The 26,814-nt window shown below is 32.9% G+C and overlaps 1 protein-coding gene across 5 annotated transcripts in view; it reads left to right on the top strand.

The window, feature by feature from the left end:
* UCHL3 (ubiquitin C-terminal hydrolase L3) overlaps positions 1-26,814 on the top strand; it is an 85,999-nt gene that overhangs the window by 17,224 nt on the left and 41,961 nt on the right. For all 5 annotated transcript variants that reach the window (XM_074299271.1, XM_074299273.1, XM_074299275.1 and 2 more), the window contains exons 2-5: positions 10,972-11,100; positions 20,755-20,911; positions 21,847-21,932; positions 25,695-25,742. In XM_074299271.1, the coding sequence (XP_074155372.1) occupies positions 11,026-11,100; positions 20,755-20,911; positions 21,847-21,932; positions 25,695-25,742 (366 nt within the window). In that variant the 5' untranslated portion in view covers positions 10,972-11,025. The remainder of the gene's footprint in view (positions 1-10,971; positions 11,101-20,754; positions 20,912-21,846; positions 21,933-25,694; positions 25,743-26,814) is intronic.

The following is a 26,814-nucleotide window of genomic DNA, read 5'->3' on the forward strand; positions in this document are numbered from 1 at the left end:
TAGCATTGCCATTTTGTTATATTGTACTCTAACCATCTCTCCTATTATTTAGGCCTATTTTTATTTTTTTTAATAGTTTGTTGTATTCACATATGATTGGCTCTGTGGAGAGTCCCATCTCTCCTCCCCTATGATCATCAGTTGTGGTTCTTGTTTCTAATACACCACTGCCTACTTTTACTTGCAGTACTCCTTCATGGTGCTTTCTGTCTTCCCTGTACAAACTGCCTCATGCCACCTTTCCATATATTCAGTCGCCAAATCTTGCTATCTTTATTTCCACATCTCTCATGGGTCTCTTTTATTCACCCCCTACTCACATCTCTAGATTATTGCAATAATGTCCTAATACATCTTACTCAATCCTCTTCAAAAGTACCAAAATGGTTTTCTTTACATATCTATGTCACACTTTCTCCCTCTAGGAAATTCCAGTGACTCCTCCTTATTGCTATTAACATAAAATGTAAACTTTCTTGTTACATTTTACAACCTGATCCCAACCTACCTTATAAACCAGCATGCCCCCTTTATGTGCTCTATGATCCAACAAAACTGGCTTTCTTGCTATCTCTCAGACATGAGATTTTATTTTATATCTTTGTGACTTTGTACTGATTGTCTCCTATGCTTGCAGTGTCCTTCCTTCTTGTGTCTATCCTTTGTATCATGAGTTTTTTCCAGGACTGCTTGAGCACCAGCCTTTCTGCATGAGAACTTTCCCGAACCTTCCAACTGCTTGTACCATACCCATCTTTTGTGTGTGTTTTATGCATACCCATATATGTACCTGCTTTCTCCCTTGTTAGAATATAAGACCATTAAGGAGCAAAGCTATTACTAGTTTTATCTGGCACATATTAGGTCTTAATAAATGCTTGTTGATAGTTTATTTTTCAAGAATTTCAGTTTAGTAAACATTTATCAATACTAATTTTTATTAGGATAGTATGCAAGGCATTTAGGATACAAAGACTATAATAAAAGTGATTTCTATTCAATATTAAAAAATAATGAGGGAATCACATAAATTCCTGTTCCCTTTTAGAGAGTCTACCCTTGACCCCCAATGTATACTGAGGAAAGTGGGGGCTCAAGTGAAATGAATTGATTTATCCAATTTATCTACAGTAAAGGGCAGAACGAAAACATGAAAATAAAAAGTTCTTTAAAAAGGTACTTGATGAGTATAAATAAATATTGCTGAATTCAGTTAAAATTGATTGTAAAGGTGGCATAAGAAGAGTAGAAAAGTTCAATTTTTTTACTGAAAAGCAGATCTGATTTAACATTTTTCCCTTTAAAATGAGTGGATTACTATCAAAATTATAAAACAGATTGACAGCTATCTCCTAGCCTCATAGAAAAGAATTAATGGGTTATTTTAATGTCTAATTAAAAGAAGCACATTGGAGAAAATGATTGGGAAAGAAGAAAAAGACATCAGGTAGTTCCTATTATTTAAAGGTGAATCTTTCTACCTTTCTACCACCTTTTCTAAAGATGGTAGATTATACTCTAGATTGAATAAATAGAAAAGACAGATATGGGTGAGCAATAAAACAAAATTAATGTTTATTTTATTTAGTAGAAAAGAATTAAATAACTACAAAAATGAAAGGAGTTACAAGTTGACTTAAAAACATAACTCATATTGTCTCTAGGAATTTTTTTTGTCAAAAACAATAGAGACGTTTAGAATGAGAACTAGGGATCAAATTGAATATTTCAGCTACCTGCAGAAAATCAGGAGTTAAAATAATGAGATGTTTTTGTTGTTTGTACCTGGGATTTCATTAGACTAAGAAACTTCTAGTAAGTAAGGAAAACTGAATCTGTTGATGCAAATCTGTCTTCAGCTTGATCTTCTAAAATTACTATTACACAGATTTCTAGATTTAATTCTATATAACCTAAATATCAATCTAATGTTTTATATATTAAGATAAACCAATAGTAATAACATAATTCATAGGAAAGAATATTAAGGGAAATAATGAAACAATATTTGCACTTGAATAATTGTTTTATTAGATTTCAAATTACAATTAAAATCATAATTACGAAAGTGATCTGATAGTGTATTTTTTAAAAGTATTTTAAGAATATAGGTTTGATAACTTTTTTGCCATGCTTTTTAGAATACCCATTCCCCCATCCCCAAAGATAGGCATTAAAATGGCTTTTTAACACAAATCAGCTCAATATTAATAATACTTTTTTAGTTAAAAAAGCTATTTAGATGTTGAGCTGCAGTAAAAGAAACATAGTTTTGAGAAAGAGAAGTGGTTTTCTAGTCCTTGTCAGATCTCATTTGAATTGAGTTTTTGGCATCTGAAGGATATTGATAAACTGGAAAGTGTCCAGAGGATAGCAACCAAGATAGAAAAATTTTGTGTTCATTATACATGAAAATTTGCTGAAAGAACTAAATATGTTTAGCCTAGAGCAGACTCAAATGGGAACATGGTAGTTGTCTTCAAATATTTGTGGAAGAGGGATTTATTTTGTTCTGTTTAACTCCAGTGGACCAACGCAGGAGTCATAGCTATAAGCTTCACAAAAGCCAATTAAGTCTTGTTATCAAAGAAAACTTCCTGTTGATCAGAACTAACCAAAATTGGAATGAGCTACTCCCAGAAAGAGTGGATTCTACCTCCTTAGTTCTAAAGACTGAATGATGTTATTATAGTAGGGATTCCTTTTGTGTATAGCTATGATCATTGATAAAACAAGTTTCAACTTTTGTCAACTTTTTTTTTGATACTTTTTAAAAATGTTAAACATGTGCAATTCTTTTATATATATATTTCCACAAATATGCTACATAAGAAAAATCAGATCAAAAGGAAAAAAATGAGAAAAAATAAAATGCAAGCAAACAACAAAAAATGAAAATACTATATTGTGGTCTGTACTGTGCTTTCTAGAGCCCCCACACTGTGGTGCCAAAATATACCATCTGGACTAGCTCTATGGAGGATCTCTGGTCAAATATACAATTCCTTTATTTCAAGTTCTCTCAGCCCTAATTACCTTAGTAAAATTACATCACCACAGCACACTGAGCATGTGTTAACTATAAGCACCCGGTTATTATTATGTAAATGCATCATTTACTGCAAGTGTCTCTGCTTCAAGTAGAACACAGGTTGTCACTCCCTCTGACTTCTCTGGAAGGGTGAGACACCCAAGGGGAGATAAGAGCTGAATCAGACATGGTCAGCAGGTTCCCTCTGGACTAAAAGGTCTTATACCTCATTGAGAGTTCCTCCACTGTCTATGACCCTCTACAGTGGACCACATTCAGTTCCCATTGTCCTCTTGCTGGGTGCAGATGGCTTTCTTCATTGCAAGGCCAGTGGAACTGGTCTGAATCATCTAATTGTTGATGAGAGCCATGTCCATCAGAATTGATCGTTGTATAATTGTGCTGTTCTCCGGGTTCTTCTGCTCATTTCACTTAGCATCAGTTCATGTGAGTCCTTCCAGTCCTCTCTGAAATCATCCTGCTGATCGTTTCTTACAGAACAATAGTATTCCATAATATTCTTAGACTGTAACTTATTCAGCCATTCTCCAACTGATGGGCATCCATTCAGTTTCTAGTTCCTTGCCACTACAAAAAGGGCTGCTACAAACATTTTTGCACATGTGGGTTCTTTTCTCTCCTTTATGATCCCTTTGGGAAACACTGCTGGATCAAAGGATATGCAGAGTTTGATAACTCTTTGGATATAGTTCTAACATACTCTTCAGAATGGTTGAATCAGTTCACAACTCCAGTAATAATGTATTACTATCCCAGTTTTCCCACATCCCCTCCAACATTTGTCATTATCATTTCCTGTCATCTTAGCCAATCTGAGAGGTATGTAGTGGTATCTCAAGAGTTATCTTAATTTTCATTTCTCTGACCAAAAGTGATTTAGAACACCTTTCAGCAATGCAAATCAGAGTTTTTGTAATTTGAGTATACTTAGCTGTCTAACTAAGTCTTAAGTGATTTTCCTTGGCTTACAAAACTAGTCAGTCTTTCTAACCTTCCCTCCCAACTTATCCCCATCTAGAAACCACATAATGTAAATACTTTTACTGATATTAAATCAAATAACAATTCCTGTTTTATTTAACAGGAATAAATATAAAACTTCAAAATTACAATATGACCAGATAATAGTTCCCTTAAAAAAAATCTGACAGTTTAATGGACAGTAAATTCAGTATGAATAAGTAATGTGACATGCCGACAAAAGGCAAATGTTGTTTTTGGCTATGTTTAGAGAAGCACCCTAAAGGACAGACAAAAATGACAAATGAGAGCAGTTATAAAAGAATTTGTATAGTGATAGATATATAAAGTTCAGTCAAGGTGAAGAAAGTTCAGAAAATAGTTTAAGTAGAAAAAGTTTTGAGGAGCAATATAGATGAAATGGGATTTTGATTATTGGAGCACAGCTTAAAATATAGGAATGATGAGTCTTTGGCTAGAAATGGAATGTATTTCAAATATTGAAGGGGGAAGGAGGGGAAGAGACCATTTTGAAACTAATCAGAAAGGCAATTAAATTAATTTAAAAAGTCAAAGAGAAGGAGAAAACTGCCAGCAAAAAATCTTGACAGTCCTGTTGTCATGGAGAAGAGTAAATAAAATATTAGGAGGAATACTACCACATAAGAGAGAACACAAGAGAACACTAGTACATTGACCTGATAAAAATGAATCGAGCAGAGCTGACAAAAGCACAAGTGGCCCAAGATGCTTATATATTAATAAAAGAAAAGAAAAATCATCTCAGTGAGATTAACCACAGAAGAAAAACAAGGTATTGTGTTTCAGAGTGTATTATACATTATATAGAAAGAGCAAATTGATTAGTTCAGGAACCAGATTAGAAACCTTTCACAAAGAAATGACATAGAAATGAGGGGGTTATGGACATTTCTTGGATTCCTCTGCTCAAAATAAAACAAATAATTTCTTGGCTTATATGAATGACAATTCTTTCAGAAGGTGAAAAACCAATGAAAGGAAATTCTATTGTGGATCTGATTTTTTTTTTTTATTAAATATTTTTTATTTACAAGATACATGCATGGGTAATTTTTCAGCATTGACAATTGCAAAACCTTTTGTTCCAACTTTTCCCCTCCTTCCCCTAGATGGCAGGTTGACCAATACATGTTAACTATGTTAAAATATAAGTTAAATACAATATATGTATACATGTCCAAACAGTTATTTTGCTGTACAAAAAGAATTGGACTTTGAAACAGTGTACAATTAGCCGGTAAAGGAAATAAAAAATGCAGGTGGACAAAATTAGAGGGATTGGGAATTCTATGTAGTGGCTCATAGTCATCTCCCAGAGTTCTTTCGCTGAGTGCAGCTGGTTCAGTTCATTACTGTTCTATTGGAACTGATTTGGTTCATCTCATAGTTGAAGAGGGCCACGTCCATCAGAATTGATCATCATATAGTATTGTTGTTGAAGTATATAATGATCTCCTGGTCCTGCTCATTTCACTCAGCATCAGTTCATGTAAATCTCTCCAGGCTTTTCTGAAATCATCCTGTTGGTCATTTCTTACAGAACAATAATATTCCATAATATTCATATACCACAGTTTATTCAGCCTTCTCCAATTGAGGGGCATCTACTCAGTTTCCAGTTTCTGGCCACTACAAAGAGGGCTGCCAGAAACATTCTTGTACATACAGATCCCTTTCCCTTTAAGATCTCTTTGGGATACAAGCCCAGTAGCAACACTGCTGGATCAAAGAATATATACAGTTTGATAGCTTTTTGAGCATAGTTTCAAATTGCTTTCCAGATTGGCTGGATGTATTCACAATTCCACCAACAATGTATCAGTGTCCCAGTTTTCCCATATCCCCTACAACATTCAACATTATCTTTTCCTGTCACTCTAGCCAATCTGACAGGTATGCAGTGGTATCTCAGAGTTGGTGTATCTGATTCTTAATAAAAGGGAGAAATTGGGAGGTAGAATTAATGAGAACCTTGCAGGGGAAATTATTCTTTTTTTTTTTTCTTAGTCTTTGTGATAGAGAAGAGAAAAGAAAGGAATTAAACAAAAACACCCTATTTTGGAGAACAGATTTCACGTGAAACTCTTCTCATTTTGTTATGAACTCCCTATCCATAGATGTAACATGTAATTTCCATGTTCCTCTAATTTGTTTATGATGTCACCTTTTATGTCTATATCATATGCCCATTTGGAGCTTAAGTTGGTAAATAATGTGAGATGTTGGTCTATATTTAGTTTTTGCTGGACTCTTTATAAAAAGTTTTTCAAGTGAGTTCTTTCCCAGTATCTGGGTTCTTTGTATTTAATCTTTTCCACTGAACATTTTTTTTTTTCACCCAGTATTAAATTATATTAATGATCATAGTATTTAGTTCGAGATCTTGAACTACTCTTAACTCTGATGTTATTGACTTATTTTTTTCTTCAGATGAATTTTATTTTTTATCTCTATAAAGTAATCTCTTACATTTGATTTGAAAGATAGCAAAAAAAAGTAAATTAATTTAGGTAGTATTGCCCTTTTTATTATAATGGCATGGTCTACCTACAAAAAATTAACATTTCTCTACTTTTTTAGACCTGCCTTTATTTGTGTGAAGAGTGTTTTGTAATTGTGTTCATTTAGTTGCTGCCTGTATCATGGCAAGTTAATTCCCAAATATTTTGTAATGTCAGGGATTTTAAGTGGCATTTTTCTGTCTCTTTTTTGCTAAATTTTGTTGGTATACAGAAATATTGTTGATTTGCGTGGTTTTGTTTCTTATCCTACAACTTTGCTGAAGTTATTTGCTTTCATTTATATTTTTGGTTATCCCTGGAGTTCTGTAAACTATCATCTGCCCAAAAAAAAAAAAGTGAGTTTTGTTTCCTTTGTGCCTGTGATTGTTCCTTTAATTTCTTTTCTATGGGTTTTTTTTTTCTTTTTTATTGCCATTGTTAATATTTCTAGCACTATGTTAAATAGTAATAAGGATAGACATCCTTGCTTTATTCCTGATCTTACTTGAAGGACTTCTATTTTGTTTCAGATACTGCCTTTGGGTTTTAGATAGACACCTCTGTTTATTTCTATGCTTTTTAGTGTTTTGAGTGAGTATTGTGGTTTATCAAAAGCTTTTTTTTTTTGTATCAACTGAAATAATTATGATTTTTTTTGTTTATTTATTTATTTTTTTTTAGTGCTGTCTCAATTGCATTTATAGTTTTTCTAATATTGAACCAGCACTGCATTCCCAATATAAATCTATCTTGGGAATAATTTATAATCTTTGGGATATATTGCTGTAGTCCCTCTACTAAAGTATTATTTAAAATTTTTATCAGTTTTCATTAGGGATTTTGGGTTTTATCTGTTTTGACTTTCCCTGGTTTAAATAACAAAACTATATTTGCATCATATGAGAAATTTGGTAAGACTCCTTCCATAACTATTTTAAAAAATATTTATATAATGCTAAAATTAAATTTTGGACAATAGAAATTTGATCTTTTTTTAAAAATCAAATCAACTAATCAATTTTTTATATTTATTTATACTTTTCCCAAAAAAGACTGAAGAACAACAAACAATCCAGTTTCTAGTTTTATTTATTAATTCAGTATTTTTCGTTTGTTTGTTGTTGTTTGTGAAGATACCTTGCACACCTGAGAAATCGACATAATGCTATCTATTCCCATTCAGTATTCTTTAGAGGTGTATCTTTTCTAAAATTTATTCATGTCCTTGCTTTCTTTTTTGTATGTAATTATTAGGTCTGAAAGTAGTAAATTGATGTTCTTTTTTATTACACTGTTACTGTCTATTTCTCCTTGTAACTCAAACTTTTCCTTTAATAGTTTAGATGCTGTTCTATTATGTGCCTATTTGTTTAGTATTAATATTCATTAAATATGGTACCTTTCAGCAAAATGGAGTTTCCCTTCTTACCTTTTTTAATTGGGTCCATTTTTGCTATTGTTTTTTTCTAATTGTTATTTCTGCCTTTTTTTACTTGAGTTGTAGTGTAATAGATTCTGTTCTAGCCTTTTAACTTCATGGGTTTTTTCCAAATAATATTGTATTTTGGTTTTTAATCCATTTTACTAACTGCTTCTATTTTACAAGTGAGTTTATCCTGTATAAACGCACTGCTAATTGTATATTTTGATCCATTCTATTCTCTTAAATTTTTTTCCTTTTCTTTTTCCCCTGCCTCCTAGTTTGTTTTGTTTCTGACTAATTACCGTTTCTCTTCTTCCCTCCCCTCTTTTCTCTTGGGCCTCTTTAACAGTGTTTTACTTCTATTTCCTTCCTCATTTTATTCTCCCTCCTATTTTCCATTATTTCCCTGTTAGATAAGATGTATTTTATAACTAGCTTTGTGAATTTGTTTTTTCTTCCCTTTGAACAATTTTGGTGAGAGGTGCAAGTATAACCTATTCCCTTCCTTTTCTCGTTGTATAGATTTCTACTTGCATACATTATTTGTGTGAGATAATTTTCCTTATTCTTTCTCTTACTCACTCTCAGGATGCTCCTCTTCTTCATCTTTTTCATTCTTTTTTTTTGAGCTAATTGGAAGGTAACAAAATCACTCCCAGACTTTCTAGCTAATTTCAAGGACTTCTTTGGTTCTTGCTTGATGATAGTAAAGTTCTGATCACCTCCCCATATGGGAATGTAAGCAGTCTAACCTTGTCTAGTCTCTTATGATTTTTCTTGTGTTTACCTTTTTTTGTTTTCTTGATTCCTGTGTTTGTAGTTCAGGTTTTCTATTATGATCTAGTATTTTTATTAGGAATATTTGCAAGTTCTGTCTATTTCATTAAAGGTTCATTTCTTTCCCTGTAGGATTATAGCTTATTATTTTTAGTTATTATTATCTTATTATTATTTTGCCGAATAAATTATTTTTCATTGTAAACCTAGATCTTTGCCTTTTAGAGGATCATATTCCAATCTGTCCTTTCCTGTATAGTTGTAGTTAATAAATCTATCATCCTGACTATTGCTTTTTGCTACATGAATAATTATTTCTGGCTGCTTGTGATACTTTTTCCTTGATTTGGAAGCTCTGGATTTGGACTCTAATGTTCCTAAGAATTTTCATTTTGGGATTTCTTTTAATGTTTACTTTTTCTTCAGGTTCTAAATTTTTTTTTTTTAAGGACTTTTTCATGATTATTTTTCCAATTCAAAGCCCGATTATATTTCTAATGAGATTTGTGATTTGAGGCAAATAATATCACTTCTTTGGGTTTTATTTGTGAAATGAAAGTACTTTCTAGTGCTGATTGTGAAGAAAGCATTTTGTGACTTTTTATCGTGTGTGTGTGTGTGTATGTGTGTACACATATAAAACCGTATATATAATTATATATAAATGCATGTTATTTTTGTTATTCTCTAGATGTGATTTGAATATTTTTCCTTAATGCATTGAATGTACATTTAATTTGCTCCCACTTAGGAATGTTTTCTCCCAACTTCTTAGCTAATCTATGTCAAAAATCTTTAAATCTGCCTCTTCTAGGATATTGTGGTAGCCTCTGTTCTTTACTCTATCTCTGCCGTCCTTAGATTGTTTTTATTACCTGGACCTGATAGGTACTAGGTTCCTACCTTAAAAAAACAAATACTTTCAGTGGGTAGGGGATTGGGGGAAGCAGTGGGATTTGAGAAAAACTAGGATGTTGGAAATGTTGGTGAGAAAGTTAATACACAAGCTGGTGATTGAGAGAGGATTGCAGGACTAAGAGGACTAGGATGAATCTTTAGTTTGACAAAAATAAGGAAGTTAGGAGGAGTAGCTGATGTGAGAAGATGTTTGGTTTTAGACATGAGTTTAGACTAAGTAAAAGTCAGTGATTTCTGAAGTGTTGGAAAATCATCTTGCTTTATTTATATTTGGAAGAGGACCTTAGACATTTTTCTCTTATTTTTCTTGAAGTTTAACTTATACCTTCTGTGGCATTTCTGGGTTTATTCCCTCTTGCATCCTACCCACCTTGCCTTGAAACAAAAGAAAATGGTTAAATAAATAAATACAGACCATATGACCATATTTAATAGAGTACACAACAATACAGACTAGTAGCTTCCCCCACTTTTTCCAGCAAAAAGGAAGAGAAAGGTATATTAATCATCTCCTGTGATTAAAAAAAATTGTTCATAATTATGTGTAATGTTCAGTTTTGTTTTTTTTATTATTGTAGTTATTTTATGTATTATTTCCCTAGTTCTATTTATCAGTTTTTACATGTTTCTTTGAATTCCTCATATTCATTGTTTCTTACAGTACAGTAACATCCATTGTCTTCATATTATTAGTTTGTTCATCCATAACCAATCCACATGGTTTTTAGTTACTTGCTACCCCAAAAAAAGTGTTGCTATAAATATTTTGATATTTGATATCAAATATCAAACAAAAGTAAAATCTATAGCAGGACTTTTCATCTTAATACATATGCCCAAGTTCATACTCTTCATTTGACAAATGAGAAAAAGAAAACTAAGATCCAGAGAAATTCAATAATTTGTCTCAAATGAGCCAGCTGGTTCATATTAGAGCTGAGATATCTTATTTTGAGAAGGAAAAAACTTAAAAGATTACTATCACAATAACATTTAATGTTCTAGAGAGAGAAGCTTGTTAGGTTTTAAGTGTAATTTAAAGCATGATTTAGAAAAAGGTGATGCAGAATACAAAGGTAAGTTGTTGATGGTGTTAAAAATTGATTTTGATTTTCATTCATCTAGCTCATCTTAAAATACCCACATGCTACTGCTTTGGATACAATAGGATGTGTGAAGCTGAACATCTTTCTTTCTATTATATACAGTGCCTAAATCATGATCTTGAAAGTTTAAGTAATTTTTTTGAAAATTTCCCTATTAATAACATACTTTTTTTTTTTTCCCTTTTTTAACAGTTTCTTAAACAATTAGGTCTACATCCCAACTGGCAATTTGTTGATGTGTATGGTATGGAACCTGAACTCCTTAGCATGGTGCCACGACCAGTTTGTGCAGTATTACTTCTCTTTCCAATTACAGAAAAGGTAAATGTTAGCTATGACAAGGGTACTGGTCAAAACAAAATGCTTCTTTATTGTGAAATTAAAATTATTTTTTAAAAATAGATATCATTTATTTCCCTAAAATTAGCAGTTATCCTTCTGAGAGGCAATATGTAATAATGGGATAGAATGGAAACCTGAAATCAGGAAGATCTGGGTTCACATCATTCCTTCTGATACATACTAGTTTTGTGACAGTGGTCGAATTCCTTATCTTCTGTGAACCTCAGTTTTCTCATCTTCAAAGTGTGGATTAACTTGTAATAACTCATAGAAATAGAACATTTAATGAGAGAATGTATATAAAATGCTTTGTAAACTTTAAAATGTTATGTAAATATCAGCTATTATATTTGAACACATGAAAATTAATTCCAGGTGGACACCACCTCTGCAATATAGAGTTTTAGAGAAATTACTCAGGGCCTTAATAGTTTTATAACTTTTGGGTCATTTTTATAATACGTAAAATTGTAATTTTATAGATTTCAAATCTATGTTCAAATTTTTGATAAGGTATTCCATACTGTATTTACCAGTATGTGCTAAAATCAAGAAACAATTCAAAACTGGAGAATCAAGGTCAAGGAGGCTGAGGATCAAGAAAAAATACTGATTGAGAGATCATTGGTGACTTCTCAAAGTGTTTTTATTGGTGTTATGGTGGTAATTAGATTATAGGAAGTTGAAGATTTAAATTGGAAGACAAAAATTGGGACAAAGTTCTGTAGAGGCTGGAATTAATATATATGATGGGATTAGTCTTGGAAAGGAAGCAGGGAGCTTTTCTCTATAGAGACAGAGAAATTTTGAGAGAGAATGTGGAATTTGAAGGAACTTAACCTTGATTTTTTTCAATGTAATAGTAAGGTGAAAAGTGGAAGAGGAGAACCAGCATAGCTATTGATTGAAAAAAGTTTGGAATGATTGCTTAGGTTTTGATAACATCAACTATAGAAGAAAGAATTACTGAGACGTTTAGATATATAGCATTCATTTGTAATAGGCACATTTGCCTTAATTTTCTGACTTTTTCCAGTGAAGTTCTTTTGAACTACTTAGAATCAGAGTAAATAGATAGTAAACTTCATGAAGGTTGTGGCTATGTAAGGGAGGAGTGTATAGTGAAAGCTAGAAAAACATTTTGAGATGTCTAACTATGGGGCTCATATTGGATGAAGAATGGAAGTGAAGTCAAAATTGGAGTTATATAAAAGTAATTGGGAGAAGTCAAAGAGTTGGTGTTCTCAGTGAGAGTGAAAAAGTGAGACAGAGTGGGAGGAGAAAGGACAGGTTGTTGTGGTCAGACAGGAGAATGTTAGAGATCAAGACCATGAAGATAGAGTAGTTTTGAGAGATATCAAATGTGGGATTCTTGTGGGCAGAAGTAAGTGTAGGTGGAGAAAAGCAAACAAGTGTAAAGTCTGGATTCCAAGAAATCATCAACACACACATATTTGGTTTCTTGAATGCAATCTGCTCTGTTCTTCTTTGAGAAGATCCTTAGCAATAAGAAAGTAAATTTTCCACATCTAAAGGAAAGCAGTTCTTTACTTAAACAACTAAACTGAAACTGCTATTTCTTTTTGTTGTTTCTTAGAATTTCATAAGACTAATCATAAGGGAAAAGAATGATTCTGCATCCTCTAAGTTAGGGGTTCTCAAACTGGCCTGTGAGCCAGATGCGGCCCACTGAGGACGTTTATGCGGCCCGCCGGGTTATGGCAAATGGGCTGAGGGGCGGAGACAGGGTGTGAGTTTTTGCTTTTACTATAGTCCGGCCCTCCAATAGTCTGAGGGACAGTGAACTGGCCCTCTATTTAAAAAGTTTGAGGACCACTGCCTTAAGTTATCCACCCTTCACAGAGAGTAGCAACAGTAGAGGAAAAAGAATAGGAGTGATGAAATCCACAAGTTTGCATGTGGAAAGGTCCAAGAAAGACACTTGGAGTAAACCCAGATGCTTAGATATAAACGCACAAAGTACATGGAATAAGAATAATCGAGTTCTTCCCATAAGTGACACAGATGAATTATACTTTGTTAATAAAAGAATTGGTGAATACCACTGACAGCTTAGCCACTGTCAGTGGTTTTTGAAAGAAAATGGAAATTGGGACAAGCACTGGAGTGGAGAGAATGACTAATATTTTCCTGATTTATTTTTTATTTTATTTTATTTTTTTTAGAAAGAGAAAGGAAAAGAAAGAAAGTAGAATTTACAAGCTGTATAACATTTAGTTTTACTGTAGTTTTTGGCAAAGTTCTAGACTATATTAAAGAGATGGCTAGTGAACATGTAAAAAGGAAGCTGGAAATCACAAGAAATCAGGTCATGCTAGACTAACTTTAATGCTTTTTTTTTTTCTCTTCTTTTCTGAGGCTGGGGTTAAGTGGACTTGCTGAGGGTCACACAGCTAGGAAGTGTCAAGTGTCTGAGACCAGATTTGAACTCAGGTCCTCCTGAATTCAGGGCTGGTGCTCTATCCACTGCACCATCTAGCTGCCCCCTAATGCTTTTTTTTTTTTTTTTTTTTTTTTTTTTTTTTTTTTTTGATAGTGTTACTAAATTGGTATCTCTGGAAAATTCTGAATTTACTGAAATTTTTTGAAGTCTCTTGTTCTTTTAAAACTATTTAAACTTTTTTTTTTTTTTTAGTTAAAAAGTGCTGTCATTTTATAATTGATTTGTCCTCTTTGAAATAATAGAAAGCTTTCTCATAACAATAAAGCATCAAGTGTGTGGTGTGTCTCATTCTGTCCCTAGAATTTGTCATTTCTTGTCCCAAGAGTTGAAAGGTTCATTTCATCATTAGTCCTTTGAATCCAAAATTGGTCATTCATTGAAGTTCTAATGTCTTAGTGTTATTTTCCTTTATGTTATTATGGTCCTTGAATAAAGTTTCTTTTTATTCTGCTTATTTCACATTGCATTACCTCATAAAGTCTTCCCAAGTTTTATTGTTTTTTTTTTTTTGGTTTTTTTTTTTTTTTTTTGGTTTGTTGTTGTTGTTGTTGTTGTTGTTGTTTCTTACAGCACAATGTTTGATGTTTCGTATAGCACGCTTTGTTCTGATATTTTTCAGTTGATGCTTAACCTCTGTTTCCAGTTCTTTTTTATTACAAAAGTTGGGCTACAGTAGGGTGTGTATGTTTAAATAGAATAGCTCTTTCCTTTGCTCAATCCTCTTGAGGGACCTCAGAAGTTTAAAAAGTAGATATAGTCAGTGATTTCTAGGATAGTTCCAAATTATTTTCAGAACTGTTGTGTTACTACATTAGTGTATCTGTCTTCTTATAGGTCTTTTAACATTTATTGTTTTAATCTTGTCATCTTTGCTAATGTGATGGTTATGAGATGAAGCTTCATGGTTGTATTTTTTCTTCTCTAGTTATTGATGAGTTAGTGTATTATTTAATATTCATAATTTGCATTTATTTTCATTTCTATTTGTACAAAAGATGAAAAGCTGTGAACTAAGACAATAATACAGTTTGTTGATTTAGAACAGGTTGAATGATAGTGATTTGATGTTGACTTGGAAAGATATCTTTAGTGGCATGGCTCTATATTTCATCATATTTGTATCCATTTCCTTGATAAAGGCTTATTTGACATTTTTTTCAGGTGAGCAGAGACCATAAGGCAAAGAGAGAAAGCTACCACCTTGAGTACTAGAATCCTAAAAGATTTTGATAGGCTAGAATATTGGGTCTAATAACATATAAAATATGCTTAGATGCCGCTGCAGTCTTATTTATGAACTTATTCCCTCTAGAATTAGACATCACAATCTACCTAATCCTACCCATTTGCACAACTCTTGTCCATAATGTGCTATAAATTCACCACAAAGCTTCCACTTAGCGCAAGCTGTTTGTCACCTTCTCTTGACATCTCAAGAATGCCAACAGAGCACTGAGAGGCTCTGGACTAACCTTTATGCTTGCTATAGAACTGGTCTACCTTAATTTTTAACTCATATTTCTTTGATGACATCTTTTATTCTTTTTCTCCTTCATAATTTCTTGGCTCTTGTATTATGTTCCATTGCTTCTGGGGTAATTTTAGTTCTTTGGAGACTGTAGCATTCTATAATTCACTGTCAGAAAAATATTTTAAAAGCGGGTTTTTGTTTTAAAGAGAAAATTACAGTCATGAAGGAAGTTTTACAATTTTCTAAAGACAGTTTAGCAGTTAACACCAAGGTTATCTTCCAACAAAAACATCTAGATGATGACAAGTTCCTCCTAGGAGAAATAAACAAAGGATTTGGTGGGATTTGTTTTTGTTTTAAGTCCAAGTGTAGCAAGAAACATCATTTCTTAGATTATTTAATATTACAGTACTAAATATTTACAAAAAGACTGCCATGAAGATAACTACAATGTGCTAATATATTTCAGAGAAAGAAGAGGTAGAGAAATCCTATTAAGAACTTGATAAGACCCCCAAATTAAGTAAAATATACTTTGATACTATATGATTTTACTGCAAAGATATGAATGTTTTAGGCAAAGGCAGCAAAATATGTATGGAAAATATAGATTAGGAGAAGGGTGAAAGTCTTATAAATGATGCAGAAGCTTCAAACTTGTAAAGTGCTCATTATAGTAAAAACTGAATAACATCACACACATTAAAATTGTATATATATATATATATATATATATATATATATATATATATAAAATCAGATAGGAAATTACTCTTTACTGGTAGATTTCTTCCTATATTATCTTTCTGTATATAATCAGACAAAAACTTGTCAAAGCAAATATAAAAATGAACATAGAGCTAAAATAAAGTAAAAAGTAGAGATAAATTTGTTTGGATGCAAAGAATTGACTTTAAATACAATAACTTGTCTGAAAAAAGATGAGATTATTGTACCCTCCAAGTTCATTGAGTCCATAGTGATGTAGAAGCTAAAAAAGCTATTGTGATCTCTAAGGCAGAGCTTTTAAGACTAAGGAAGTGACAGACCTGCTATTACTTTTGTACCTTTCTTAGGTCTTCGCAAGAAAGCGTATTGTGTTCATTACATTGACCTGTATGATTTAAGTTGGTTGAATACAGGAAATTTTTATATGTATATGTAATTTATATTTTTATGTGGATCTGTGGGTATGTGGATACACAAATATATATACATCTAATTGGTGTGTATATGTCTATCTCCAAGTTGTTTAACAGTGGCTCAGAGAGAGTTGTTCATTCATTTGTATCAGGTGTGTCCATCTCTTTATGACCCCATTTGGGGTTTTCTTGGTAGACATAATTGAGTGGTTTGACTTCTTCTCCATTTCATTTTACAGATGAGGAAACTGAGGCAAACAGGGTTAAGTGACACACTCATGGTCACACAGCTAGACAATGTCTGAAGCCAGATTTGAACTCAGGAAAATGTCTTTTCAGACTTTAGGCTTTTCACTCTATCAATTGAACCACCTGGTTATCTCTGTATAATAAATATTCTTTGAAAAATAAGTCTGAACATTCTGAGGAAGACAGTGAATGTTCTTTAAGGATCAGTTGAAGGAAAACTGACGCACAACAAAGCAAAACAGTTCCCTGAAGGAGTGACTGAATTTGGGAGGATCCCAGGAAGGACCAAGGCCTGAGTTTGTGGTGGGCGATTGCTAATTTTTAAAAATTTCATAGTGAATTCTTGCAAAAAAAAAAAAAAAAAAAAAAAAAGATCATAAGCAGCAACTGTACCAGGAACATCAAGACTGTAGAAAAGGCACATACTGCATGGTCAGTGATCCTCATCGCAGGCCATGGAAAATTAACCATATCACCACCCACTTAGTGTTCCCTGGCCATCAGCCAAGACTTCACTTCTCTGGGAGCTTCATTGGTAAGGGTCAGGAGAGGAATACAGTCTTCTTCATAATAGGCCTCTTGCCTTCTCTTTTTCTTTAGGGCTTGGGGGACACATACTATCCTTTTATTTTAGAAAGCAAGCTACCTTCCCCCCCAAAATAATTCTGTTTCACTTTGCTCTGCATTGCCCATGCTCTCTTTTAGCAATATCATGCATTTCTAGTCCTACATGATCATACCAATTGTTCCAGTTGTTCTGGGTTTGACCAGTGCTCTGGTAGTTTATGTTCCGTTTTTGGAACAAAATGAGACAGATATTCTTAGATCTTTCAAAAATTAACATTAGATTTACTTACCCATAGCAGGAGGATATTTGACAAGGTTACTGTGAGGACACCTTGAATTGATTCAGTCCAGTGAAGCTCACTTGTCTCACCTGCCAATTGTTTTCCATCAGTCAAGCATCAGAGAACTCCTGGAGTAGATTTTTTAAGACCTCTTGAATTCAGAAGATTAGGAAGTGATGTCAGCCATCTGAGCTTGAGTCCTTTTCCTGAGAGGAGCCTAATTTTATGGGGCTATTTCTTCTACCAGAGCCTTCCTTAATAGAATTCAGAAGTCTTGGTTTTAGTAAAGTAGACATTAATCTCCAAATAATCTTCTTTACCTCAAATAAACTTCATTGATAATCTTAATACAATTGAGAAATGTTAGTTGGTTTTTATTCCTAATAAGTATATAAAATTATTTCCATTCCAGTTTTAAAAGACTTTGATAGGAATCTTTTGAATTTTAGAGATTGGAAACATTTTGAAAATTTGTTTTTATGTATTCATCTAAAGAAAATCTACCTCATTAATTGTAGACAATTTACTGACTTAGTGAGGAGTCCTTCCTTATGTTGAGAATATAGCTTATTAAATCTAAATGAAAAAAGGTTTCAACTTTTAAGGGAGCTTGACACTTTTTTTAGACGTATTTTTAAAAGAACTTTATTGGAAATTTCTCTGAGCATAAAGAAAAAAAAACAAAACTCGATTCAGATACCTTTCATTTCCTTTAGGTTGAGATTCCAAAAAATTTACAAGTTAGGTTCTGGAGTCAGCTTCAACAATTAGATTATGTTGATCCTAGATTAGGATGATTGGAACACTTGGCATTATTTGGAAATCTCACTCATTAATAATCCTCCTTTGACCTGTGTAATTTTTCAACTTAAGAAAATTCTTCAAAGAGAAATATTTTTCTTAGATACATTTAAATCATTTAGGATTCTGAAATAGGCATTCTACTGTTCTGGTCTAGAACTAAATTAGATCAGTTCTCTGATAGTTTATGTTAAATATTGGAACCTGTAGGTGATTTAGCAATTAACAAAAGGACATTCACTTAGCCATTGCAAGACCATATTCAACAACCTCACATTCATCAGCTGAGTAAAACTTCCCTGCTTGAGTTATTATCTTGGCCTGACCAATCCTCAGATAGCCAGCTGTAGTTTTAGGCTCTGCCAGCTAGGAAGTATGATGAGCCTTTAAGGCCCTTGAGCCAATTAGATCCCAAGGGTAGCCTCACTACCTTTCAAGGAAAATTGGATAGAATGTTACTCCTACAGCTACCCTCTGCTTGTGTTTTGAGATTATATATTACTTCCTTTTCTAGTAAATTTCTATGTAAATCTTCCTAGTTTTCTCCAAAACAATTATTTCTTAGGGAACAATATTTTTTTTCCTGACTTTTTTTTAAATAAAGCTTTTTTATTTTTAAAACATATGTATAGATAATTTTTAACATTGATCCTTGCAAAACCTTGGGTTCCAAATTTTTTCTTTCCTTTCCCTCATCCCTCCCCTAATAATCAAATATGTTATACATGCAATTCTATATATACTTCCAAATTATCATGCTGCAAGAGAAAAGGGATCAAAAAGGGAAAAAATGAGAAAGAAAACAAAACACAAGCTAACAACAAAAAAAGTGAAAATATTATGTTGTGATCCATACTTGGTCCCCACAGTCCTTTCTCTGGTATAGCTGGCTCTCATTATTACAAGTCTGTTGGAACTGGCCTGAATTGTCTCATTGTTGAAAAGAGCTAATTCTATCAAAATTGATTATCATGTAATCTTGCTGTTGCTGTGTTCAATGGGGAACAATATTTCATAATATTTCTGTGCCATGATTGTTTAGCCATTCTTCAATAAATGGGCACTCCTTAGTTTCCAGTTTTTGGATGCTATATAAAAGAGTTTTTATAAATATCTTTGTATGTATGATAGAGGTCCTTTTCTTCTTTGTTTAATCTCTTTGGGTTATAGACCAATTTGTACTATCACTTACCCAAAAGATATGATACAGCTTGGTACTCCTGGATCACGATTCCAAATCTCTTTCCAGAATGATTGGACTAATTCATAGCTCCACTAACTGCATTAATGTGCCTGTTTTTCTATAGCTTCTCTCCTCTAACATTTGTCATTTTCTTTGTCATCTTTGCAAATCTGATGGGTATGAAATGGAATATTGGGGTTGCTTTAATTCACAGTACTTAATGGTTTGAAGGAGCTTTTCATATAGTTGTTTATAGTTTAGGTTTCTTCCTTTCAAAACTACTTGTTAAGAGTATAATAACTTAAACATTTTATTTATGAAAACATACATTTATTATTATAAATATTGCAACATTAAATTTTTTTTCTAGGTGATATGTGTATATATAGCCAATAATGATGATGATGATGATGTTCAATAAAATGGTATATATGTATGTTCAAGGAATTTCAGCTTCAGTTCACCTAATGTTTCTTAAGCTTTATTTTCATAGTACCATGCTAATTTCTGGGAGAAAACAGTTCTAATATGACAGTCATATCTTGATTAAATTAGGGCAGCTCTCAACATCAGGTATTCTGATAGTGTAGGTAAATGGCATAGTGGATAGTGGACAGGGCTTGGAGTTAGGAAGATCTAAATTAAAATCTGACCTCATACATTTAATCGCCATGTGACTTTGGAAGTCACTTATTTCTTTCTGCCTCTGTCTTCTCATTTGTAAAGTGAATATAAGAATATTCTCTACCTCTCAGGATTGTTATGAAATTAAATAACAATGTTTGCAAAGCATTTAGGATAGTATCTCATACATACTTGTTTCCTTCCTTTCTCCTTCCCTTTCCCCTTTTTCCTTTTTCTCCCTCTCTGTAGTTTGCTGAAGAGTTATTGAGAGGACAAAACAAGTTAATGCAGAATAAGTTTAACGTCACCATTTCAGATTTTCTCTCGTCAGTCTAGTCAATGATACTTGGCCAAGCTGAGCTGCCTCTAAGCCAATTGATGATGACATTATTTCACTCCCTACCATATGTACTTCAGTGTCCCTTTTCTCCTTTCTTATTTCTCCTTTTCTATTTTCTAACTTTTCCCCTTGTCACTTGCTAAGCAGCGTGCTAGGTCACTGTTTAACTTTACTAGTAGCAACTAGGAATGAAGGGGTTCCTGAATTTTTCTCTATAGATTGACCTTTTTATCCTTTTTTAGATTAATCCTGTAAAGGCTAACTTTTAACTTTAAAAATTTGTGTGAATTTTAAATTTTTTTAAAAATAAGTTCAAAATAGCTTTCCTAGGCTCTTACATTTTGAGCGTAATAAAGGGTTGAATCTTAATTTGTTTCAAGAAATTATTGATCCATGGCATAGAAATAATTGGTGAATTTCTGTGTTTAATATGAATGTAATATTATTTTCTATCTATAAAATGTTGACCTTTTTTTCCCTCTCCTTTTAAAAAACAACAACAAAATAATAGTATGAAGTATTCAGAATAGAAGAGGAAGAAAAAATAAAATCAGAAGGACAAGACGTCACAGAATCAGTATATTTCATGAAGCAAACCATCAGTAATGCCTGTGGAACAATTGGACTGATCCATGCTATTGCTAACAACAAAGACAAAATGAATTTTGGTAAATAATCTCTCACTCCTGATATTTTTTTCTTTGTAGTTTTTAACTTGATTGCTTTGAACAGTAGGTGGTGCTCTAATTCTTCTTTATTCTAACTTAGAACTGTGATTAGACAGAATAAAGTATTTTTTTTCTTTTTTTTTCTAATTTTTTTTTTTTTTTTGCAAAAGGGAAATCAATGCTTGAACATCACTTTATTTTTCCTTCCTAAAGTTCTACAGATAAACATGTTCTTTCAAAAAACAACCTAAAGAGAGAAAGAAGGAAATAAGTATTTATTAAGTATTTACTGTTCTGAACAACATAAAAAGGTGGTATGATGAATTTAACCTAGAATTCCATTTTCTTTTTCAATGTGTTCTCTATAGTTTAATATTCTTTTTTTTAAATTTTATAGTTTAATATTCTTTTGAAAAAGTTCTGGTATTATAAAAATAATGTGTTATTTACCTTAAGTAAATCATACTACTTTTAAGAAGCTTATTGTTCTCTCAGAGCAATTGAATATCAGTGGTAACAATGTTAGGGACTAAATTTTTACCTTTTGCTTATGTTCTATTAAAAGTAGATTTTTAAAAATATATGCTTATTTGCCCAGTTGGCTTATAGAAGAATTTAAGACAGGAAGAGAATTTCATATAATAGCATCACCAAATTTAAAAGTTAAAAAGTGATCATTCATTCTCACCTTCTGCCTGATTTGAACACCTCCAGTAATACTGATTCATTTACCTTATAGGGTAGCCCATTTTACTTTCAAACAGCTCTAATTGATAGGTAATTTCTTCCTTATAGTGACCTAAAATCTCCTTCTTTTTAATTCTATCTTCTAGAAAATAAAGAATTCTTCTATCATTTTACAACTATGTATGCTACATCTCCTTTCCAAGTAAAGGCTCATAGAAATTTCTCATTGTCATTTTTATTATTTTTAGAATCTGGATCAACATTGAAAAAGTTCTTGGAAGAATCTCTAAGTATGAGTCCTGAAGAAAGAGCCAGATACCTAGAAAAATATGAAGTCAGTACCTTTTTATTACTATTTTTCATGTACTGGTAAATTCTTCCAAAAGGACAATATATATCTCTGTACAAATGATTTGTAACTATATTCAAGAGGTATTGCTCTTACCTACCAATGGCCATGCGTAATACACCTTTCCTCTCTTCCCCTGGCCACTGTCAGGTACTACTCCAAGCCAAGGCCTGAGGCAACAACATTGGTGGTGGTATTGAAGGAGGGAAAGGTAAACTCCTAGTTCTTTCTCTCTTATTTGCTCCTTACCACTGCTACTGGCAACTTCAGTCTAGCATTGGTCACCTCAGCAGTATTCCTATTCCTTTCCCATTTTGGCATACTTCATCTAAACACACTATAGCTCTTTGATGCTCTTGGCCCTACAGCTCCCATCTTAACTTCTGTAATAATGCTTAAGAGAACATGAATCAGATTTTCCTTTAAAATGTGGTTAAACTTGTTCACTTTTATATAAATGCCCATAATTTAGGGCATTTGTTTTTCTTTGGTGGAATATAAATCACAGAAAAGGAAGAAAAAGGTCCATACGAAGGTGCCTTTTTATTCCATTTCTTTGTGGATTCTGTTTCTTCAGTAGGCCAAGGAGAGTTGGAAGCAACCCTGATTGGAAGCAACAAGTGGTAGGAATGCAAAATAAAACCAGTAGACCAGTCCCTGGGGCCCAAGGAAGGAGAGTAAGGAAGAAAGATCAGAAACACAAGATGGGAGAAGCATGGTTTGATAGCAGTTCATTTGAAAAAGACCACCAGGTTTTAGTGTATTACAATCTCAACATAAGTCAGCAAAGTAGCATCGCAGCCTCCAAAGAGAATGTAAATCATAATTTTATTAAAGTGGTATTAAAAAAAAGGAAAGAGGAGAAAAATCGGTACCAAGACCTGTTCTTGAGGGTTTAGCTCCATTTTTCCAAAGCTTTTATTTATAAAACCCTCTTCTTAAATGTGACTCTACCTCACACCCACCCACCCACACACAACTTCCTCTCTCTGTCTCTGTCTCTTTTTCTCTCTGTTGCTGTCTCTTTGTCTCTGTCTCTGTCTTTCTCTCTCTCTCTCTATTTCCTCTTTTTCTCTAAACCTCCCTCTCCTCTCTTTCCTCCCCCCTCTCTCTGTCGTGTCTTTCTCCCTCCCCTCATCCTCCTCTCTTTCTCTCCCCCACCCCCTGGTCACATTTCTTCTTCTATATCAGTTGAACTCTTGCACCACTTTAGCTTGATCCTGAAATAGTCTTCATGCCCATTGCTCAGTGGATAGAAGTGAAAGAAGGGGGGGGATTCTGCAGACCTCTTCCAAGGATACATGTATATTGTGGGGAAAGGGTAGGTAATCATTTATGCTAGGTAATGCTCTGTGTTACAGAAAATGTTTATTTTTGACCCAGTCTAATACCTTAGAGAGTTGTAACTATTTCATGTTCCATCTAGCATTAAAAAAAATTTTTTTCTCTATTACTGGAACATAAAAGCAGCTTGTTCTATTAAGTTTTAGTACATGAGTATTTTCTTCTTCCCTTCTTCTTTTTACCATTCCTCTTCCTTAAACAAAGATATGCCTGACAATATTCTTCATTTTCAATAGCATTTCATACCTAATCTGCAGAAGAGAGATAGAAACATTTTAAAGTCAGATAGTAGACCATATACTAATTCCCTAATTAGTATATATTCTCAGTTTTTCCTAGACTATTCCTATTTTTGTTTGAAAAAAATGGGTCATATAATTCTACTTTTTCAGTATTTCAGTGATTTATGTGATTTGTAGAACTTAAAACTGAATCTTTTTTTTTTATATACAACTGATAAATTTAAATTTATTGATAGTGCTTGAATTTTCTTAGTTATCATATAGTATTAAGTATGTGTTGCCTTCGGAACTTATTAACACACTTATTAACACAGATTACAAGTTCCTTAAGTCCAGAGACCTAGTTCTGTGAATTTTCAACCTATCATAGCATTCATAATAATCACTCAGTAATGTGTTGATTTGATCATGTTATTTCTGAATGCCAGCATACTTATGATTTTTTTTAATTCTGAAAAAGCTGCAAATAGCATGCTAAGCATTTTAAATGTTTTTTAATAGTTAAATTAACATGGTAGTTCCAAAGTTTTCCTGCTTGTCTATGTCCTCTTTAAACCTTTTGTCTTTTTATGTTTATTTTTTAAGTGATTCATTGATGTTCTTTTCTATCATTTTTCTTTTATAGGATTTGCGTGAATTAATGTAATAATGACACCTACGTAAACTAAGTTCAAGTGTACAGCATTTTCCAAATCAAAACATGTCCATATTCTGTATTTCTTTTTTCTCTTCTTCCTTTTTTCAAAATAAAGAGAAATGACAATGACCAAATTGTCATAGGGGGTGCAGTGCACTTAATGGTGGGTTATTGGCATAAAGAGGTCTTTTTAGAGTTTTCATAGGATCAAGAGCACAGTGAGACTTTATAGATCATTTAGTCTGTACCACTTGTTTTACAGGTAAGAAAGCAGAGGTCCTAAGAGGTTAATTGGCTTGCCCAAGATCATGAAGATAATAAGTTGCAGAGCCAGGATTAGAATTCAGGTCCTTTGCCTTCCAATCTATTGTTCTTATTGCCATTCTGGAGTTTGTAAATAGTCTTGAGTTATTGTTAAGAGCCACTTTTTAAGTTTAAATTCAGCACTACCAGAGAAACATATATTTACACCACCACACTAGTGAGGTATCTGATGACATTTCATTTATAAGAACAAATATATCCTGACCTGTTTTGGAGCATAGCTTGTGTATCTTTAATGCAACACAATGAGGTGAGTTCTTTTGGCATCAACACCTCTCTTATGTTTCATTGAGTAGGGTGTAAAATAAGCACTACCAACTCTGCTGTAGTATTCAGAATAAGATGAATTTGTTGATGAAGTAGTTTCATTAATGTGAGATAAGTATATGTTACTTATGTTTAAAAATTATTAAAGATTTTATAGTTTTTTCTGATTTCCAGTAAATGACAGCTTTTTCTCTGGGTCTGGGATGACCTAATGTTTTAGCTAAGATACTTGTCTGATGCTGTAAAGCAGCCTTTTAGATTTTAGGAAAGGTCCTCAAAAGTCATCCAGTATTACAAATGTGAAATGTCCACTAGAATATACCCAACAAGTTTATTCATCCTGCCTCTGCCTAACAACACCAAGTTTATTACTTTATTTTTTTGGGCTTCAACTTTTTTACCTGTGAAATGAGAGGGTTGAATATGGTACAATGGAAAGAGAACCTTAATTCAAATCCTATCCCTGTTACTTATTACTTGTAGTTCCTTCACCTCTCTGGGGATCAGTTCCTTCATTTCTAAAATGAGGGTGCTCTCTCTCTCTCTCTTTCTGTCTCTCTCACTCTCTCATCTCTCTCTCTCTCTCTCGCTCTCTCTCTCTCTCTCTCTCTCATATCTCGCTCTCTCTCATCTTTCTCATCTCCTTCATATGAGTATGAGTATATCATGAGGCACTGTGTTTCATTTTTTGTATAGTGGTAATTGTTAGCAAAACTTTTCTTATGTTGGACTGAAATCTGCCTCCTTCCAACTTTTACTGATTAATCCTAGTTCTCCATCCTGGGACCAAGCAAAATGCAGTTATTCCCCAGTTATTTCCATGCCTACCCTGATTGAGTTTTGTTTACAAGTCTTGTAACCTTAACATTGTTTATCATTTACAAAAATAAAATGTGGTAATTATTCCATAAATGCCATGTGTTCTTATTTCAGGCTATTCGAGTTACTCATGAATCGAGTGCCCATGAAGGTCAGACAGAGGTATTTTATATTTCCTACATTATTCTTTCCCTATTTTTTGTCTTAATTTAGCTTCTGAACTTAACTATCTCTTGCCATCAATGGCAAGAAAATTGCCTTTTTCTAATTTTACATGTTAATATAACCGATTAATGACTATATTATCATTAATTTTAATAATTGACTTGTTATATGAACTGTAGCTGTAGAACACCACAAGTATCTTACATCATTTAGACTTGTTCATAAAGCATTACAAGTGCATGCTTCTCTAAGTAGCAGCATGATATTTTGGCATCTCATACTTCACATTTTTTGTCCAGTTGTTTAGACCAATTGTGGTAAGTATGTCCAGGTTCCATATAACTTTCTTCTCTGTATGTGAAAGGTGATTCCAGATATATGGTACCTTTGTAGGACTTTCTAGTAGTGATACCACGTCCCCTCAGTTGAATTCAAAAGAGCTATTATTAGACACAAATGAGATTGTGTCTTTAATGTGAGTTGTAAACCAAAAAATATGACTATTATTGCTAAATCTACTTTGAAGCACTCATTAATTTTCCCAGGCCTTGGGCAATGTGAGTATAAGATGCACCATTTTCTCTCCCAATTGAATAGTTTCTGAAACCTATAGTTTTTCTACTTTAAAAAATATAATTTTAAAACATGGTTTTCTAGGATAAATGATATCTAACTAAAACATATTGACTGACATAATTGTCATAAGTATACAATTTTTGAGTAGGTTAGGATTAAAATAACTCTTTCCCTTGAACAAAAATATGTCACGTTCATGTTCATGATGGAGGTTGATATTTTCTGGAAATCTGAATATTTGTCCTAGTTATCTCTTATGGATATAAGTCCTGAATTCTTAACATTTAGAGCTGGAAAGTTATCCAATCTAAGTCTTGCATTTTACAGATGAGGAAACTGAGGTCCAGAGAGTTTGTGACTTATACAAAGTTACTTAAAAATAACTTTGGACAAGTCACCCAAACTCTCTAGGCCTCAAATAGTTAGTGGCAGAATTGAAACTAGGTCTTCTAATTCTAAATCCAGGATCTTTTCTGTTCTTCTGTATTGCAAT

This window comes from Sminthopsis crassicaudata, chromosome 3 (assembly GCF_048593235.1).
Source record: "Sminthopsis crassicaudata isolate SCR6 chromosome 3, ASM4859323v1, whole genome shotgun sequence".
Classification (NCBI taxonomy): domain Eukaryota; kingdom Metazoa; phylum Chordata; class Mammalia; order Dasyuromorphia; family Dasyuridae; genus Sminthopsis; species Sminthopsis crassicaudata.